Source organism: Ixodes scapularis, unplaced genomic scaffold (genome assembly GCF_016920785.2).
Source record: "Ixodes scapularis isolate PalLabHiFi unplaced genomic scaffold, ASM1692078v2 PGA_scaffold6__148_contigs__length_123643588, whole genome shotgun sequence".
Classification (NCBI taxonomy): domain Eukaryota; kingdom Metazoa; phylum Arthropoda; class Arachnida; order Ixodida; family Ixodidae; genus Ixodes; species Ixodes scapularis.
Genome location: NW_024609881.1, coordinates 85,714,699 through 85,730,410, shown reverse-complemented (window position 1 = coordinate 85,730,410; position 15,712 = coordinate 85,714,699). Strand labels below are relative to the sequence as shown.

General features: G+C 47.6%; 3 protein-coding genes across 3 annotated transcripts; 1 reads left to right on the top strand and 2 right to left on the bottom strand.

Annotated features, from left to right (window-relative positions):
- The first annotated feature begins 1,820 nt into the window (after window positions 1–1,820).
- LOC121838396 (putative ferric-chelate reductase 1) lies at window positions 1,821–5,508 on the top strand. Its single transcript, XM_042294628.1, has 4 exons — window positions 1,821–1,921; window positions 3,001–3,215; window positions 4,009–4,222; window positions 5,398–5,508. The coding sequence occupies exons 2-4, from the start codon at window positions 3,008–3,010 to the stop codon at window positions 5,456–5,458; spliced, it is 483 nt and encodes a 160-aa protein (XP_042150562.1). The 5' UTR covers window positions 1,821–1,921; window positions 3,001–3,007; the 3' UTR covers window positions 5,459–5,508.
- Window positions 5,509–11,679: 6,171 nt separating this feature from the next.
- LOC121838395 lies at window positions 11,680–13,509 on the bottom strand. The gene has a single exon (XM_042294627.1). It carries the CDS (start codon window positions 13,465–13,467, stop codon window positions 11,956–11,958), a length of 1,512 nt encoding a protein of 503 aa, XP_042150561.1. The 5' UTR covers window positions 13,468–13,509; the 3' UTR covers window positions 11,680–11,955.
- LOC121838534 lies at window positions 11,680–15,390 on the bottom strand. Its single transcript, XM_042294840.1, has 2 exons — window positions 14,820–15,390; window positions 11,680–11,775 (listed from the first exon to the last, which is right to left on the bottom strand). The coding sequence occupies exons 1-2, from the start codon at window positions 15,388–15,390 to the stop codon at window positions 11,744–11,746; spliced, it is 603 nt and encodes a 200-aa protein (XP_042150774.1). The 3' UTR covers window positions 11,680–11,743.
- Between the last annotated feature and the right edge of the window lie 322 nt (window positions 15,391–15,712).

Here is a 15,712-nt window from a genome sequence, read left to right as displayed (position 1 = left end):
TCATTCTCGCAGAACGCTCCGTTTCTTTTTGTTTTTGTTTTTATAAACTTTAGTGCAAGGTGTGTGGGAAATCCTGTGTATAAATAATATATCCATTCTATCACAGATGGCTCTTCTTGAAAAGCGCGCAGTTTATTCATAAATCAACGATGAGGCACTTTGTGGAAGGATTTCTGAAAGTCAATAAAAATTGCACGAGTCTCCATTTTACAGGGCAGGTTATTATGTATGTCAGCTATGAATTAAAAACGCTGGGTCTCACAGGAAAGAGACCGCCGGAATCTGTCGCGGTTAACAAAGAGGAGGTTGTTCACAAACAAGTGATCAATGATATTTGAAAATAATACACGTTCTATTAGTTTGCTCAGAACGCTCGCCAGAGAGATTGGTCGGTAGTTTGTAAACTCATTCCTTTGACCGCTTTTAAAAACAGGGGTGACGTTTGCCAGTTTCCAGTCGGCAGGTATTTGCCCAGTATTTAGGGATTGTTGAAAAATAGAACAGAGAAAAGCGGAAGCCTCAAATTTGCTAACTTTAAGCAGCTTCGTTGAGATATTTTCAGGGTCAGGGGCTGAGGATCTCGGTAGATTTTTTATTGACTTTTGAATTACATCCGCTGATAGAGTAATTGGACTCATTTGTCCCACTATATTGTAATCGGGCGACTCTGGTAGGAGAAAGGTGTCTTCAGAAAACATTCCGCTAAAAAAATTGACTAAACCGTTCGCACACCGTAGCAGTGTCGAGCTCATCTCCGGAGGAACCAGTGAATCCGTAGAACTTGGACGCTTGCTCGGAGTTAACCGCACTCCAAAATATTTTTGGGATTAGTTTTCATAAGACTCCAGAGGTCTTCGTTTAAATACTCGTTCTTCGTTTTTTTTTTTTTTCAATTTTGTCTTGCGTATTAGCTTGGCTTCATCGTACATTGTCCATGCAGAAGGAGACAACGATGAGTTGGCTATTTTATGTAGTCTGTTTTTTTTTAGTGAGCAGTCTTTTAAGACGGCTCAAAAATCATGGTTCTTCAAAAGAAAACCGGATATTTATTGTAGGAATGATCTGATCACAGAGGTCTAGTAACTTTTGTTTAAATAACCTCCAGTCTTCACGAACTGTTCTAGAGTCAAATTCAGTCACGTATGCAGTTGAAAAGGATCGTAGGCTTCGGAAGAAGCCATTTATATTAGCTCGGGAATAATTGTCGAGAGATTTGTCCAGTGGACTGTGTTTTTCCGTGGGGATAGCCAATTCGACGTCTATGGAAACATGATCACTTAGTTGTTTTATGAAATCCACTACAACTACATAGTCAGGTTCAGAAATTAAGAAAATATAAAAAAAAAACAGAGTTACGGGTTGGTTTTTCAGCCATTTGATAAAGAGAGAAGGAATTTATCTCGTCTACAAAGTCACGACTTTGCATTGGGAAGTTTTTACCACGCGTCACACGATATGAGATTCAGAGCAGCAGGTGATTTTATTTCAGGACAATTGAAGCCTTCGGAAAGAACAATGAGGTCATTTGGATAAGATAAGTCACAAAAAACAAAGAAAATTGTAATAAGCCGATTGGAGCTAGGGCGGCAAAAAAAAGCTGATGCATATATTATGACGAGTCCTTGACTTCTTGCGTACGCCTTGACTTGATTTCGGTCTCCTTGTTGTCTTTTGTGATAGATTAGTCAATTAACACTTTGGCTTATCTACTCAATAAGACCTAAATTATCGGCTTAATTAAGCGAATTTATGCTGAATTAGCCTTCGTATTTGACACGCACGTTATCTGCGGTTTGTTCTCGTGCAGCTAGTGATAAAAAGGGTTCAAATGGTATTTAAGACCTTGAATCTGGGTAAGTTCTAAGTCACGCAGAAACCCGGCATTCGATCTACTTGGTTCTCGCCCCTCCATTGTAAAAAGGTAAGCTCGCCTCTAGAGAGAGCTTTACACATATTCCTTCATCTGATTGAAGCCTAAGCTAGGTATATTTCTCTACAATCAAGTTACCGGTGTCACGCGACATATTGCAGAACCGTGAATGGGTCGTTCCGATATTTGTTTCGGTTCCCAGGGTTAGGAAGTGTTGAACAAAATATAGTTGGTACGATAAGGAAAGACATGCGCTTAATGTCTCTTTTCCCATCTAATTGTCCAGAGCGAACCACATATTCGACGGGAACACAGTTTGTTTTTGCCAACATTACCCATAGTACAAAGGTTAATCAAACATATAACTAGTAATAACGCGGTAGTACGCCGCGGTGTAGCTGAGTATATCCCATTTTCAATATGCGAGGTGATCTCAGAGTGAGACAGCTGCATGTGTAAAGAGCAGGCGCTATGCGCGATCAGGAACAGGTGAGGTAAGCGCATGCTCATTTGCATCAATGTCTCACCTTCCCATGGTTTCATATTGAAGACAGGTGACGTCCAAACGTTTTACACCGTAAAACATGCACCTTCGTACGTTTTCGACCATTGTTGTACTTTGGTTCAACGTTGATGTGTTGCCCAAATATATCAAAGCCCTCAATCAAGCCATACGGTCAAGATGTTTTCATGTAAAGGCTGGTTAAGACATCTGCAACGAACGGGTTGACTACTACTGCGTCCCTTGCGGCCAGAGCGACTATAACGACCGCTGTGCTGCGCGTGCACACTTACGCAAGAAACGAGGCAGCCCTGGAAAACATGGCACAGCACTCTCCATAGCAGTATCAGTTTGGATCCTAGCGTTTTAGTTTCTCTTCCCCCCCCCCCCCCCCCCCCCCCCCCCCCCGCCCCGTTCCCCCATTCTGAAGAAAAACGAAAGACAGGAATAAAACGCCGATTGCCTGTCCGCACTAACATGTCGCCCTATGTAGTACAAACGCCATTTTATTTATTATGACGTCAGATTTAAACCTTATCAGTCAAACCCGAAAAGACGTTAGTTGCATTAATAGTGCTTTAAATCGTTTTGTATTCCGCCGTCCGAAAAAGGCTTTCTTCTCCCGCAGAACGATAATGGCACTGAAAGTAGCCAAGTCGCTGATCTTGGTCCTCCTGTCTGCTGTAATTTGTACGGGACATCCTAACGGAGCTGACGACGAGGCCTGCAAAGACCTGTATCCGTCCCACGGATACACTGCCAAGAGCGCCGCTGAGGGCCACGCCGAGGGCTATCGTCTTATCCAAGACAAAGAGGACTACAAGCCGGGCGACGTCATCACAGGTGGGCCTTCGCATATCATTTTCTTGACGGACATGAAAAAAGGAACTACACATTTTTAGAATACTTGGGTGTCTCTAAAGACATCTTGACAGCGCGTGACTACCTCGTTGTCGAATTTCTACTGAAGGGGAGATAGTATCGTGAGATACTGTGTACGTACGCCTGTTCACCTAACTAATCTTGCTCATGGTCTCAATAATTGTTGTGCGGTTCAAATAGCTACCTATTCTATCGATATATTTTATAATTTTGAGATAGGAACGATGATTTCACAGTGCTCAGATTACAACGTGCCCATTTGACGGTACGGTATAGCGTATCCGAGTATTTGTTTCCAATGGTTCATGTCTAGGCGCTGATTGGTTACTGCAAGAAATGAGAGTAGATATACGCGGGCACTAAGCCTCCCTGTTTAACTTTTTGCTACATGAATTATGAAACTGGAAATCTATCTGAGTTCTATTAAGATTTCAAATTTTTATCAATAATCTCTTGCCTGCAATCTGGATTTCATGTTCCCAAAAACAATTTCAGATCGATTTCACCACACAAAACCAGTCCAGTCCACTGTCCAGCCCAGTCCAGTCCAAATTAACGACGACTGCATGACGTCCAGGGCGATAAATTCCTACACATTTAAAAAGAATTTGTATATGCCTTGCGGGCAGGCAGACGTTTTAACCGACAATTTAGAGTTAGGCTTGAGAATCCCACAGGGGTTCTCAACCAAAACTCTAAGAGATGTTTTAAAAGCCGCACCACAGGGAGGGTTCAGCATACTTTTCGTGTACAGTGACACTGTCTTCTGAGGCCTCTCCCTTCATGGGGTTCCTGATCAAGGCTTTCGACGAGAACGAGAAGGACGTGGGCTCCTTCAGGAGCACCGGGTCCGACTCGAGGGCCTTCAGCCACTGCGCCGGAATCACGCACACGTGGAGGAACCTGAAGAAGAGGGTCGTCGTCCTGTGGCTGGCACCAGAGGACAGATCCGGCAAGGTCCACTTTAAGTAAGTTTGCCCGATATATGTTTGGGCAAGCTGGAAAATCAACATAGCCGCAGATATTTCTCTCTGCATCGTCTTCACAGTCTCCATGAGGAATTTGCTTCAATTCACATAACAAATATAACCCATAGTGTTCCACGTAGGTTCTCCAATGTGTGTCCTTAATCGTTAGGCAGAAAATGCTAATAGGCTGCTATTAGGCGGGCGCTCTCCCTTCCGAGAGTGTCCTTCTGTCATAATTGTTTAATTGTCTATTGCATCCAATCCAACATTTATTTGTAACAATAAGAACAGCCCATTATGCCAGAATATCAAAGTCACTCATGAGTCATAATTAGCGATCACCGGATTGCTGTGTATGAAAGCTTCCAATTATTTATTCCATAAAGTTTTTAAACATTCCTGTAGTTAAGCCATATTCAGCATTGCGTCGACTTTTTCATATTCATTGTAGTGCGGAAAAAAAAATACTGTCTAGTAAGCTTCCCTACCGAAAAACCTAGTTTAACTTTTCGCTATCTGTATTATGGAATTTGAAATATACCTAAGTTCTTTCTGGATTTCAGGTTTTCAGAGCTTATTCTTTCGTCTTTAATCTGGGTTTCAGGTTTCCAGAAACAATTCCAGTTAGATTACCAGTTTCATGATCTACATAAAAAAAATTACTGTGTTTCTTCCAGTAGGGTTGCCTCCAATAAAATGTGTGTTTCGTATCCACAAGTGTAAACATAGCTTCCAGGTTTATCTTCTCGCTACTGAGAAACACGCGGTCACTGACAGTAATATACTCGTACATATAGGCAACCAGTGGTAAACGCGAAAATAAAGGAAAGTGCGTAGCCACGTTGTTGGTACATCAACTAGAGTTACACAGCGAAGCTTTATCAAAGGCCCTACAGATTCAGAGGAAGAATGAGTACTATTAATGTTGGTATATGAAACCTAAATATTAGTAATAATACATTAGACAAGGTTCAAGTTGGACACAATAAACATTAATATAAAATTTCGATAACCCAATATTTTATTTACACACTCAAGTGGGGATATACCCATATCACGCGATAACCACAACAGTATTTTGGCGCGAAGCAGGTGAATATTTAAGTTCAGCTAATATTTAGCGCGGCACCAGCTCCTACTACATGGTGACAACATGTAATGTCTTTTTGTTCCAGGGTCACAGTCGTCAAACAAGTAAAGAACTTCTACCACGCCATTCCAAGCACGTTAGCTTAAACCGGCCCATTGTTTTTACGACAGAAGAACAAAATAAAGACTATAGATGCACAGGCTGTTTTTTTTTTCTTTCGAAAAAAAAAACCTTTACCGGGGATTGGATTGAATCCCTACCAATTTGCGTACAAACATGCCGGGCGTGTACGGGCAATGAACACAGTGTCTTCTGTCTGATTGCACCTGCCGTGCGCGAATTCACATTCTTGAGCACATCACATAGCATCAATGATTCCTTTGAACTTCAGAAATTCTAATTCGCGTGGTCTCCGTCGCCCATCAGCCTTATGATTTTTTTTCTGTGACTTAATCATCATGACCACAATACTGTCCTTTGAGTCGGTGTTGTAACTACCTTTGATTTAGGGGCCCAGAGACATATTGAGTTTCAATAAAACCTCCACACTTCAGTTCATCATTAGGTCTGAAACCTAACAATTCGTTTTTAAATTTCACAGAAATCGGCATATCCTTGAATGTTAAATGAAGCTATGGAATAATTCCTTGTTTACGAAAACGTGCACACACACAGGTTTTCGCCTCAGCCAAATCATTTAACCCATTTTCATTGGCCCTGTTTACATTATTGTTGACAGGCAGCTAAATCCTTCAGGCAGAGTAATGACCGATGCAATAAATTTATTTTTGCCAACAAATCCCCTAACACTAAGTACACCGCTCTGTGATATGCCGCTTAAACATATTCTATACTAAGATGTGCCCGTTTAAACACAGGACTTGACTTGTATAAAAAGTGGTGAGGTTAGAATATGTTATATCCCAATGAAACCCCTCGCATTAACCTCCGCAACTTCAGACAAATCCTAGCCTTGTGGGTTGTAAGATTCAACATGGCTCGCTTTCCGTTCCATTCAATTTCGTTTACCGTGTGTTAGTAAGAACCTGTCACTGCAATTTTTTACATAAATTTCTTGTCAGTTGCCAAAGGAGGTATACTTGGTTTAAGCAACAGACAAGTGCTGATTGTTCGGCAAGTTGGTATGGTACGTTAGAAAACATTATTGCGCTTTGGAGACAGGGACATAGGGAAAAACAGACAACACAGAGCGCTAACTTTCAATTAATTTAATTCAAGAGCCTCAGCGTAGAAACACACTGTGTCACCGCACCACATCTCAACCAATCCGTGGCCCCATCACGGACCGCAAGTACGCTAAATCCTTATCTATCCGTTAAGTCAATTGACGCCACAGTGACACAACACGTGCCGGAACTACTTATAGCGTCAGCCTCCATAATCTCTCCAACAGTCTTATCTGTGTGCCTAGCGAGAACAGTAGAAGAAGTAAATAATGGTTTGCACCCGGCAGTCATGACAGTGACGCAACAGATGACCCCCATCCCGAACCCCGCTCACTTTCTGGTAGTGTTCCGTTAGCCGTACATTTAAAATGGTGAGGTAAGTACCGTAAATTGCGAAGCAGTTTACTTGACGTCCGCTTCCACTGGTGTCTTGGAAGATTGAGTTTACTGAGCGTGGATTCCTGCAGAGGAAATTTTCATTGATAGGATATTGACACGTCAATCAACATTTGATTCCTTCTTGGTAAGATTTATTGCGAAAGCCCGTTACAACCGCCGAACCGCATATTCTCGCATGCATCCGTTTGCTGGGCCACGCTACTTGAGCTAGCTGAGCACAGCTGGCAGCGGCGCGACCAAGGCCACGAGGGGAACGTGATGGTGCTCGAGCCGTCCCACTGTGAACCAATGTTTCGGCCACCCCACGGGTGCGTGTCGCCATCTATTGGTTGAACTAACGCCTTGTTCAAGATGGCTGCCGTGGGACCGCACCCTTAAACATCTGCCTGTCTGGCCGACATAAAAAGGAACAGCGTGGGTACGATTGCATGGCATTGCAGAGCGTCCTGAAGTGCACAAGCACCAGTGAAACCAAAGCTCTGCTGAATCCTGTGCTCTCTTGCCCATGCCGTTTCCAATACTGTTCGCGTCCAATGAGACCAAATGTAGAGCCTGCACTCTTCAACTGTTGGGTGATCAATAGAATCCTTCCGAAAATAATGCAGCAACACCGCAGGGTTGCATTATAGGACTTCGTTGGCCATGGAGAGGAGATGCACGGTTTCGGTTTCCATTGCCCCTTTGACGAAGTAGTGCATCTTAGCGCGACTTGAAAATGAAGTCAGCGCTCTCTTGCATTGCAACTGGCCATCTTCGTGAGAGCCCTCGTTAAGAAACAGACCTCCAGCGACTGTAAGGACCTGCCTAGGCTTAGTGAAGAGTGGTAAAACAGCCTATAGCTGCCGCGTCCCATGCCATTCCGGCGGCCCGGCTACCACCCCATGTGGAGCATGACCCCCTCTTCCCAGATCACGGATGATGTAAGTATCCTATGACATTAAGGAGACGATGAAAGAGGATTACCGGCCCAATATACTTCTTCCATGTGCCATCGTCGTCCTCTGTTGACCTGCGCACAAACTCCGGCACGCCGCGAGCTTGCAAAAACGAACCCCAGCATTACATCTCTATTGGTAGGCGACACCTAGAGTAATAAAATTTTAGGGAATGTCCCATATTTGAAAATGCACGCACTGTGCAGGGCATGCATCAAATATAGGACATTCTTTAAAATTTTAATACTGTAGGTGTCGCCTACCGATAGAGATGAAATGCTGGGGTTCGTTTTCACGATCAAATGCACATTTGATTGTGACAGGATGTCGTAAAGTAAGGTTGACCGATCGAAACTGAAACGTAGAGGCCAAGCAGTATCTAAGGTGCTGGGCGTGGCATCTGGCCGCTAAGATTGCCTAGGTTCTGGAAGAGGACTGTTGGGCCTGCACCGTGCGATTGGTAGCTTGAGATGTTTCCTTTCTTCCATTTTTTTACGTCGCAATACAGTGGTGATGTGGGAATTGGAAACAAGTAATGTAATACAATATGTGGAAATCCTGTTTTTGTTTTTTGAATTATTTGTTAAGAAATAACCCCGAGTAGACTTACCAATCACTCTTATACATAAGTAATTAGTAATTGCATTCTATTATATTTAAGGCTGATTAACTTGTAATGTAATAAATATTCTAAATAATGAGTACAGGTCTGTTAGGATCACCTGTGGTCCTTGAAAAATGTTCGTCTGTCTTGAAAACATCAAATTCAAATATGCATTCTCTAAATACGTCGGCAACAACAACTTGTACAACAATAACAACTGGCAACAACAAAAGCGTTACGTCTGTCCTATTCAAGACCCCTGTCATCTTCCTATCCCCTGTTGACGCTACAATTTTTTTTTTCAAATAATTTTTACTGGTTTAAAAAGTTTACTAACAAAATGCACTTGCCATGTGAGCCTTCCCCTTTCGCTTTACCTGCGCAACATATCCCACAAAGGGCACGGCACTTCTCACCGTCGGCTGTACCAAAAATAAAAACTCGAAGTTTTTTTTTCTTTTTTTTTTTGGAGATCAGATATTCCAGTTTTCAAGATTGTGTAAGTTCCCACTGGAACTGACCTTAGGCTTCCGATTAATATCTGATTGAAACGTTCAGCAAGCCTTAATTAAACACTACAAAACGCACACACACAAAAAACAGGGAGTGTTTAAGCTCACAGAAAGAACTTAAAAAAAAAACAAAAAAAAACATTGCCCTAGGTAGGACAGGCATGTCTCAAAAATAATGTTCGCCGGGAAAAAATCTTTTTTTTTTTTTCACAATATTGATGTTCCATTACGAATTTTTCGAGTTGTGAGAGAAACCGAAGCTGTGCCCTTGTGGGATGATGATAGCGTTTGTATCTAACTAGTGTGCGCCAGCGAACTGAGAGCGCACAGGCCCAATAAATACATATAGCTTCGCCAATACAGGAAACTCATATGAAAACCCATAGGAGCGGCGGTGAACGCGACAGTGGCGCCTCTAGTAGACTCGGAGTTTACGGAAGCAGACGACGCAATTAAAAGTAGAGGCTCCGCGACGTCCTCGAGCTTTGCGAGCCCCGTTTTGTCCCCCCAACAGCAGAAACAATTCATTATAGTCAGTCCACTTGCAAACGCAATCAACTGATCGCAACTGCAATGACAACCGAATAACGACGCGAGCAGAAACAAAGATAGAGCAGTTTATTTAGCGGTCTCAAACGCCACTTAGGGGGTCACACGCGTTTGAAGCGCATCTGGGAAGCGGAAAAAAGACGTTTAGCTACTCGAACTACATCGTAAGAGGTTAATGTTGATCCGTTACATGCTGCGTTGTCACAATTTCTTACCTGAATATGTGATCATTAAAACATGCGCTAACAACATGTTAATATTACCAGAACAAGCCCACTAGCCGCTGCTGCATCAAAACAAAAAGTAACGATAAAAATGATCGTGCAAACACTTTCCGAACTTTGCAGGAAAGATATAGGAACCGTGCGCATCTAATTCAAGCCCCGACCAGGGCGCCCCTAGCGGCAAACGGGTCCATCGCATCGGGGAGCTTCTGCCAGTCGCTGCGTTGGTTGTGCGTTGTAGTGGGTTAGCGTTGTAATTTCTGAGATGGCTATTCCGCACCAAGAAAGCCGCAACAATTGCTGCGTGGTCGGCTGCAACAGTACGTCGAAGATCGCACACGGCACGAAGTACTACATCGTCCCTTCGAAGCCGTACGGCCGTACGAGGCGGAGTACTGCGCGACCTGCAGGTGCGACTTGTGCGTCCATACAGGTTAGTGGCGTTTCTTACCTTTCTGTTCGCGCTTTGTTTAAGCTGCTGACGAATAATACAATTAACTTTTTTCTATTCTAGCGACGATGGAACAGCATCGACACCGACGGCAAACTCTAAAGTATGCTGCAAATACTTCACCGGAATCGAGAAGCGGAGTGCGGTCGCCCCCCTAAGCCTACACTTGGATGTTTCCATCAGCCTACAGGAAGATAGTAGTGGGAATCGCGGAACGGCGCGAAAAAAATCGCCCAGTTATTGTCAAGCTGATTCAGAAATAAACGTACATAATTACCACGGTCCACTCAACGCCAACTACATTTTTTTGCGGGCACGCTTAATTTTGTTAGCGGAGTACGGCGCTCCGTGACATCTACTTGTCCGTCGGAACGGACCTCCTTCACGTCGTACACGCGGCCAGATTCACGAAGGAGTTTTCTCTTCTTCATATTGGTACCACGGAAGAAGCTTTCTAGATTCGTAACCGCCTTAAACCCCGTCGTAATCACCCCGGGAACACTATATGCTGTGCTAGCTGTGCTGCTCATCGCCATTGCTTCCCCCGATGATTCTGCACCGGCTACCGAAGAAGTTTTCCGGATTCGTAATCGCCGTCTGTCCTCTGTGGTGTTCGTTGCTATTACTTCCCGATGATTCTGCGCCGACGGCACAGGCTACCGAAGGAACTTTCCGAACTCGTAACTGCCTTAAATTCCTTCGTAATCACGACGGGGACACTGTCTGCCGTGCTGTTCGTCGCCATTGCTCCCCGATGCTCCTGCGGCGGCTACCGGTAGGTCGCGGCGAACAATAGGCGACCGCCGCGACACGGCCGGCATGCTCGCTTCCTATGGTCGCCATCCCAGCCGAAAATATAAAGAAATGGGGCACAGTCGCGAACAACAGCGAATAAAAAAAGAAGTTAGCAGACAATACAAAGATAGAAATCACCCAGCAAAGAAACTTCTTTAACGACGATCGTTGCGCAGGTGGTGGTCGCCGTCGGTGTTGAGTCCACAACAAACAAAACAGAAGCAAGGCCAAGATTCCGAGACATTCGGGCTAGTTTCAAAACTTCCCACCACGCGGCGCTCAAAGACCAACCTGCAGAATATTTTTCAACCAGAAAAAAAGTTCCCCTCGCCACACTTCCCATTTCCTCCTCTCCCATAGTTAACTTGACGGCGGGGAGACTCCTTTTGTTGCTGCATCTCGGGGCCAGATAAGCCAAGCTAAGCGCATAATTACCAGTTCTGACGAATGGTACTTACCTGAAGTTAGAGCGGGAATTATACGAAGCCTATGGAAGCACTTACTATCAAGTTCACAACTGCTTTCCCTTCTATACCGGAACTGACGTCAACGTTTCAAAGCTATTTTGAAAATAAAAAATAGGTGGCGCCCTAGGCGCTCCCCCTTAGGGAAGTATTCTCCCCTTCCGTCTTCATCTTTCCGAGTTAATGGTTACAGCACAGCTTGCGGCTGCATTGCGATGGTGGGGCTCCCACAAGAAAGAGGCACTTGTGCACTCAGAACACTTTTATTTCCTGTTCTGGTGATGGCACCTGGTTGGAGCTCTCGCTATGCGTTACCTCTGGTGCCATGTTGAACCACCTCGACCTGCGACAGGGAAGAGAATGTGATAATTTACCCCGAAAATGGGCAGGGATGTGGTGGGAGTGTGAACTTGATAGTAAGTGCTTCCATAGGCTTCGTATAATTCCCGCTCTAACTTCAGGTAAGTACCATTCGTCAGAACTGGTAATTATACTTCAGCCTCTGTCGCACTTACTATCAAGTTCACAACTGCTTGTTCAAAGCTTTCGCATGTGTTCTCAGCACCTGGGTTCCAAAGTGAGCCCGGGTATCTGATTGCCGTCGGTAAAAGCGGTTAAATGTCGCCTCGGAGGACCAGTCGGCTGCTGCTAAGATGTCGGCAAGTGGTACTCCGACCTCCACAGCTTTGGAGGTGGCCGCTCCTCGCGTTGAGTGCGCTTTGAAAACCGACGTGTCAATGCCCGCAAGCGTTAGTGTGTGTTTTATCCAGTGAGCTACTGTGTCCCGTGCTGCTGGGCGGAAAGGCTTCTGCGTAGTGAGCAGAAGCTGCGTGTGGGCGCCTCGGAGTCCTGCAGTTCGTTCGAGGTACACCTGCAAGCATTCCACTGGACACAATTCCCGAACCTCTTCGAATGCTGGGAAGAAGAGGGTGGGAAGGGGTTTAGATGCCCCAGAAGTCTTTCTGAGGCCACTGAGCCCAAGCTCCCAACCCGCGGATTGTTTACGGATGTGGCATGTTGAAAGCAGGCACAAGTCTGACGTCCTGCCTGCTGAGGCAAGGGCTAATAGCATAGCTAGCTTGCTAGTGAGCATCTTGAGGCTAAGATCCTTGTTAGGACCCCACGACTGCAGGAGGGTTGTCACCGTTTCAACCCTCCAAGTTGTGGGGTATCGGGGTTTGGGGGGGTTAGAATTAAACACTCCCTTCATAAGGCGCACAACTGATGGGTGTTCCCCTAGAGGGCAACCGTCAAAGTTATGCAAGATCTGAGACAAGGCAGAACGGTAACACCCTATAGTGCGATACGCCAGGCCCTCCTTAAAGAGGCTAGCGAGGAAGTTGAGCACCTGTGTTAAAGTGGGAGAAAAGGGATCAACAGTCCTTGAATGGCACCAGCGTTCCCACCTGCGCCAGCAAGAGGTGTAGGTGAGCTGTGTTCCCCGCCTCCATGATGCCTCAATGAGGTGTTCAGCCTGCTCCGAAAGTTGGCTATGAGTTTGCTGGAGTTGGTCAGTCTCCATGCTGCTAGTGTCAGGCTCCCCGTGCTGAGCATTGGATGTACCTGCCCGTCGTGGCTGCGCAGTAGGTCGTGTGATTGGGGAAGACGACGCGGTTCCTCGTATGAGTGGTGCAGCAGCGAGGCATACCATGGCTGAGATGGCCAAACTGGAGCTACTAGAATGAGCGGACTGTTGGAGCTCTGCAACTTGGCAATGCATCTGCTCACAAGGCTGAACGGTGGGAAGGCATAGAGGCCCTGACCCGTCCAGTCCTGGCTGAGAGCATCCACTGCTGCCGCCTGAGGATCCGGCTTCCAGCTGTAGTAGTGCCTCACCTGGTGGTTGGAGAAGTCTGCAAAAAGGTCCGTGTGCACGGGGCCCCACAGACAGTTGATCCTGCTGAATGTGAACGGGCACAGCTTCCAACTGCTGGCATCCATCACTCTCCTGGATGCTTGGTCTGCATCCGTGTTCATGTGCCCCGGAATATGTTGCGCCCTGACTGATATTCCCCTCGCCCAACACCACGACCATAGCTCGTGGGCTATCCTGGTGAGTTGTGGAGAGCAGGCGCTGCCCCTCCTGTTGATGGCCGCTACTGCTGCTGTGTTGTCTAGCTCGAGGAGGATGGAGCCCCGAGACACATTCTTTGCCAGCGCCTGAAGGGCCAGGAAGGCTGCCATCAGCTCCAGGGCATTGATGTGCCAAGTGGATTGGAGTGGTGTCCAGTGATGCCCGATCGTCCACCCCTCCGAGCATGCTCCCCACCCCTTCAGCGAGCTGTCCGACTGTATCGTCTGTACTACTGGGGGTGTCTTGATCTGGCCCCTTGGGGTCTTCCTCAGTGCTCGGATCCACCACGCTAAGTCCTGCCGCGTGTCCCTGGATAGTGTAAGAGTGGTCGTGTATGTACCTCTCTGTAGGGCCCGTCTCAAATCTGTTTGAAGGTTCCTGATATAAAAGGAACCCTCCGGCAGTACCATTAGGCATGCATTCAGTTGTCCCGCCAAGCTTGCGACTTGGCGGGCCGAGATCACCGGTTGCTCTAGCCTCTGCTGTAGGTGGTCTAACAGGTTGGCGAGTTTCTCTCCAGGGAGCTCGAGCGTCAATCGTCTCGAGTCTATCGATAGTCCCAGAAACAACAAGTCCCGGGCTGGTGTCAGTACCGACTTCTCCAAGTTTACGGCAAAACCCAGGCTTTGTAGGAGGTTCACGATTAGATGTCCCTGGTTTGCGAGTAGGGAGGGGGATTGGTCCATGACAAGGATATCGTCCAAGAACATGACAATGCGAAGTCCCTTGGACCGGAGATAGGCCGCGACTGGTTTCAGTAGTTTTGTGAAAACTCTCGGTGCCGATCTGAGGCCAAATGGCAGCACGTTCCAACGGTAGACCCTGTCCCCCTCTCGGAAGCCGAGCCAGGGGCGGTCCTGGTGGCAGATTGGGACAGACAGGTATGCGTCCTTCAGGTCGATACGTATCATGGAGTCGCCCTGCTGGATAAGATCCCTCACAGAGTGCCACCCCTCCATCTTGAAGTGGTTGTGTTGCACCGACTCGTTTAGTTGTCGGAGATCTAGAATTGGGCGCATCTTGTTGTCCTTCTTTGGTACTATGAAGAAGGGGGAGAGGAACTTCACTTCGGAGGGTGGTACCCGAGAGACCGCTCCCTTTCTGACCAGCTCGGACACTGCCTCCCGGACCTGATTTGACTGCCCTCGGGTCGGCACGTTGTGCAACCCTTGAATCGCTGGTACCTGTGCAAACTCCAGCTTGTACCCCTGTGTTGTCTGAAGGACCCAAGCATCGTGGGTGAGTAACCTCCACGCTTCGCGGCAATATGCCAGTCGGCCCGCGGGCGGCAGTGCTAAGAGGTGCGGGCTTACCGTTGCCTCGATGTCCCTGGCGGAGGTAGGCCCCCCTCGTGTAGCCTCGGGAAGGGGGCCCCCCGTGAAAGGGCTGCCGGCCCACACTCCGGCTCTGGGCACTGGTCCCTGGGGCAGCCGAGCTGCGGGACCTCTTGGCTGCTGGCTCCGCGGCGGGAGGGGGCGGTTGGCGGGCTTCCCGGAGGACCTTGATGGTCTCGTTCCGCGTTCGCAGCTGCCCCAGGAAGCCCTCTCCAAACAGCAGTGGGGATCCCTCGTCCCCGCCGTCATGGGCCACCATCTGGCGGAGGTCTGGGGCCACTCGTGCAATCACCCCCTCCCGGCGCTCGCGGGAGAGCGACGCGAAGAGCCGCCCGAGATGGGCGGTAGCTGCCCCCACGTGGTCAGCCACCGTCTTTCTATCAATGGCCTCCTCCGTGAGGCCAATCTCTAATAGGCCAACCAGTGGCCCCATAGCAGCGGCCACTCCGTCTTGGCTTTCTCGGAGTGCCTGGTCCCGGGCAGCGACGTTGGCGGGCCCTTCCGAGCCACCCTCTGGACGGCGGCTCCTCTCCTTCGCCAGGGCCTTCATTTCCAAATTTAACTCCGGCACTGTGGCGAAGGGGAGCCGCGGTCGCGGGAAGCTCGTCAGGGCCGCCCTGCACCGCTCCGCGCGCCCTTCGGGGCCCCAGTGCTCTTTGAGGAAGTCAAGGAGGGCAGGGTCCACCTCCCGGGGACGGCCCTCCGTCGGTCTCCCCAACCAGGCATGGGGCTCGTCAGCGGGACCCAAAGGGTCCAGGTCTGGCGAGTTGCTCCGCTCACTATGTCGGAGTTCGACATCCTCCGTGGCTAACGGAGGGAGGCGGTTGGTGAGCACCGCTACCGAAGTAGCGATGTTCGCCACCGTTCGTTGG

Coding starts and splice junctions, on each gene's coding strand:
- LOC121838395 (XM_042294627.1), bottom strand. CDS start 13,467: ATGGTCGTGGTGTTGGGCGAGGGGAATATCAGTCAGGGCGCAACATAT.
- LOC121838396 (XM_042294628.1), top strand. CDS start 3,008: ATGGCACTGAAAGTAGCCAAGTCGCTGATCTTGGTCCTCCTGTCTGCT. Junction 3,216..4,008: donor GCCGGGCGACGTCATCACAG/GTGGGCCTTCGC, acceptor TTTCGTGTACAG/TGACACTGTCTTCTGAGGCC. Junction 4,223..5,397: donor TCCGGCAAGGTCCACTTTAA/GTAAGTTTGCCC, acceptor TTTTTGTTCCAG/GGTCACAGTCGTCAAACAAG.
- LOC121838534 (XM_042294840.1), bottom strand. CDS start 15,390: ATGAAGGCCCTGGCGAAGGAGAGGAGCCGCCGTCCAGAGGGTGGCTCG. Junction 11,776..14,819: donor CCAGGGACATCGAGGCAACG/GTAAGCCCGCAC, acceptor TCCCTGTCGCAG/GTCGAGGTGGTTCAACATGG.